The sequence below is a fragment of the Penaeus japonicus genome, unplaced genomic scaffold, assembly GCF_977035675.1.
Source record: "Penaeus japonicus unplaced genomic scaffold, GWHDUDI00000001_assembly GWHDUDI00000043, whole genome shotgun sequence".
Classification (NCBI taxonomy): Eukaryota; Metazoa; Arthropoda; class Malacostraca; order Decapoda; family Penaeidae; genus Penaeus; species Penaeus japonicus.
The window spans coordinates 90,981-93,841 of record NW_028234445.1 but is presented as its reverse complement, the minus strand read 5'-3'; the positions used below and the strand labels follow the sequence as shown (position 1 = coordinate 93,841).

Below are 2,861 nucleotides of genomic sequence, written 5' to 3'. Positions count from 1 at the left end.
TGTTTTCAAAATTCAAAAAAATAACGTTTATTCTCTCTCTTTCGCGTCTCTCTTCTCTCAGTCGAGTCTTTCTCTCCATCACTTCTTTCTCTCTCTCTTTTCTCTCTCCTCTTTCCTCCTCTCTCTCTCTTCTCTCTCTTCGTCCTCAATCTCTCTCTCTCCTGCTGCTCTCTCTCTCGTCTCGTCTCACTCTCTCTCTCTCCTCTCTCTCTCCTCTCTCTCTCTCTCTCCCTCTCTCTCCCTCTCTCTCTCTCTCCCTCTTTCTCTCTCTCCCCCTCCCCCTCTCCCTCTCCTCTCCCTCCCCCTCCCCCCCCCCTCTCCCTCTCCCTCTCCCTCTCCCTCTCCCTCTCCCTCTCCCTCTCCCTCTCCCTCCCTCTCACCTTTTTTTTTTTTTTTTTTCTTTTCTGTGTCACTCAAGAGCTTGTTGCATCTCAATTGAATACAGCTGTATCCATTTTCTGTTTATTGTAAGTATACACTCATATGACAGCTCATCTTTTTCCATTCATACTGTAGGCCTCACCCTTGTGGAATTCGTGTTGCCCGTATTTGCTGCCAAGCTAGATGTGTCTCCCATAAGTGACATCATTGAGGTCAAGGCTCCTGATACATTCGGTGAGGTCTAATTTTCAGGCAATGCTCTCATGGACCCTCAAGAGCAAGATGCTGTCAAGTCAGTTTTTAGCACTTGCCATTATACTGTCTCTGTCTATGTTTGAATAAAAGATCATGGCACTGAAGTTATATATTAGTATTTAAAGAGATTGATTTTTTCAGACTAGAAAATATTTATTGTATGATGATATGACAGGTTACAAAGCTTCAAAATTTTATTAGTTGCTGAGAAGGAAGATAGAGTAAGCAAGAGGCACTTTTGGGAGTGTGGGTGAGAGTAGGGGATTGGGTATGTGTGTGTGGAGGAACCCCACCAGACACCAACAGATTTTTGAAAATAGGACTGGAACAACCCAGGGAGACCAATAGGAAGCCTTTCACGCCCATCTAGCTTTTTCTGTCCATGACTCAGTGGTAAGTATTGCAGCAGGCTTGATCTACCTCCATCAATCTTAAGGGGGGATATTTGTCTGTAGTAATGGGGATCCTGCCTCTCAATGTCAGTTATAGTGAGGGTAGACTGTACCTCTTCTCTTGCTGTCTGAAAGTAGCACGTCTTTCAGAAACTTCATCTCCATCCCTAACTTTTTCATCTCAGGTAATTACAGTACGTGGAACAAGTTTTGAGCCAGCCGAGCTTAGTGGTGGAAGTGCAGGGAGTGAACCTCTTCCTGTTTCTGATCTACCTATTGATATGTCCCAGTTCATTGGCCAGGAATTGTCCAAGTCTGACCGCCCAGAGCTGACTGCTGCCAAGGTAATATGGTTTTGCAGTTACCCAATAACTAAGGAAATCTGGTAGAAATTCATAATGTGATATTATAATTTGAAATGTGCAATGGGTAATGTTTGTGTTTAGTTAGGTTTACTCAATACTATTTTTAATAGTTTGTCCTCCACAAAATAAATATTAATTTTGTTTTTGTTCCACTAGACTGTTGTTAGTGGAGGTCGTGGCATGAAGAGTGGAGACAACTTTGAAATGCTGTACAAACTGGCAGACAAGCTCAATGCAGCTGTTGGTGCCTCTAGGGCTGCTGTTGATGCTGGCTTTGTCCCCAATGACATGCAGGTAAGGAATCATAGAAGTAAGCAGTTTCAAGAGAATTCAAGGAAAGGTTAAAGATCTGTGCTTTACCAAATGGTTCAGTTGGTTGGTGAGATAATTTTGTAGACTAAAATTATCACATTTAGTGTATTTATCACATCTATTCTCAATTTATCTGTCAAACAGGTTGGTCAGACGGGAAAGATTGTGGCCCCAGAGCTGTACATTGCTGTTGGAATCAGTGGAGCCATCCAGCACCTGGCCGGTATGAAAGACTCAAAGACCATTGTGGCCATCAACAAGGACCCTGAGGCACCCATCTTCCAGGTTGGTAATTGGTGGTGGATCTTTTGAAGGTATTGCTAAGCATCTAATAATATGAATAATTACAACAAATAATTTTATAAATTTCTTTTTATTGTCTGTAATTTCTGATATTAATGAACGCATGCATCACAAATAAGAGTTTATAAGATTCATTTGTAGTTTTGTCCAGAAGGATATTCATATATTTATTCTTACAGGTTGCTGATCTGGGCTTGGTGGCTGACCTATTCAAGGCTGTCCCCGAGATGATTGAGAAAGTTTAAGGCACAAAGGAAATTATGACCTCTTCCTTTTAGTACACTTTTGGAATACATGCATTTTAAGTACAGAACATAGTTTCAATGTGATCACATTCTGTGCTTTACAATGCCTGTAGTTGCTGCAGTTTCATTTTATTTGTCTGTCTTCTTAAAATTGGTATTAGATAATTTTCTGTGTGCAAATATTCTTGATATGGCAAATATGTAAATATTTTGATTATATGGGTTGTCTGAAGTATTTTTTCTTAGTCCCGAGAAAGGAAGATCTTGTGGAATTTCTCAAGTACAGTATATATATATATTATATGGCTCGCTTTATCAATGCAATTTTTTTAATACAGAGTATTTAGGTAATTAATAAAGAGAGGATGTATATTGATTATTTATTAAAAATCCTAGAGTACTTTTTGAATTGGTTTTCCTTGTTTGTATAGTACTATATATATATCTAATTATATATATATATAATAAAGATATATATATAATATATATTTATTATATATATAACATATTCATATGAATCACAAAAAAAAAAAAAAAAAAAAAAAAAAAAAAACCACACTAGTAACGTGCACATGAACAGAATTACTAACACTGCCACTAAAAGAAAG

The 2,861-nt window shown here is 38.5% G+C and overlaps 1 protein-coding gene across 1 annotated transcript; it reads left to right on the top strand.

Moving 5' to 3' along the window:
• The first annotated feature begins 644 nt into the window (after positions 1 to 644).
• On the top strand, positions 645 to 2,625 carry LOC147466553 (electron transfer flavoprotein subunit alpha, mitochondrial-like). The gene is made up of 5 exons (XM_086535276.1): positions 645 to 713; positions 1,214 to 1,372; positions 1,550 to 1,687; positions 1,850 to 1,990; positions 2,188 to 2,625. Exons 1-5 carry the CDS (start codon positions 645 to 647, stop codon positions 2,251 to 2,253), a joined length of 573 nt encoding a protein of 190 aa, XP_086391402.1. The 3' UTR covers positions 2,254 to 2,625.
• Positions 2,626 to 2,861: the final 236 nt, after the last annotated feature.

Excerpts from the sequence above, each read along its gene's own strand:
- LOC147466553 (XM_086535276.1), top strand. The coding sequence starts at position 645 with ATGGACCCTCAAGAGCAAGATGCTGTCAAGTCAGTTTTTAGCACTTGC. Across the intron at positions 714-1,213 it reads ATTATACTGTCTCTGTCTAT|GTAATTACAGTACGTGGAAC; the intron begins GTTTGAATAAAA and ends TTTTCATCTCAG. Across the intron at positions 1,991-2,187 it reads CTGAGGCACCCATCTTCCAG|GTTGCTGATCTGGGCTTGGT; the intron begins GTTGGTAATTGG and ends TTATTCTTACAG.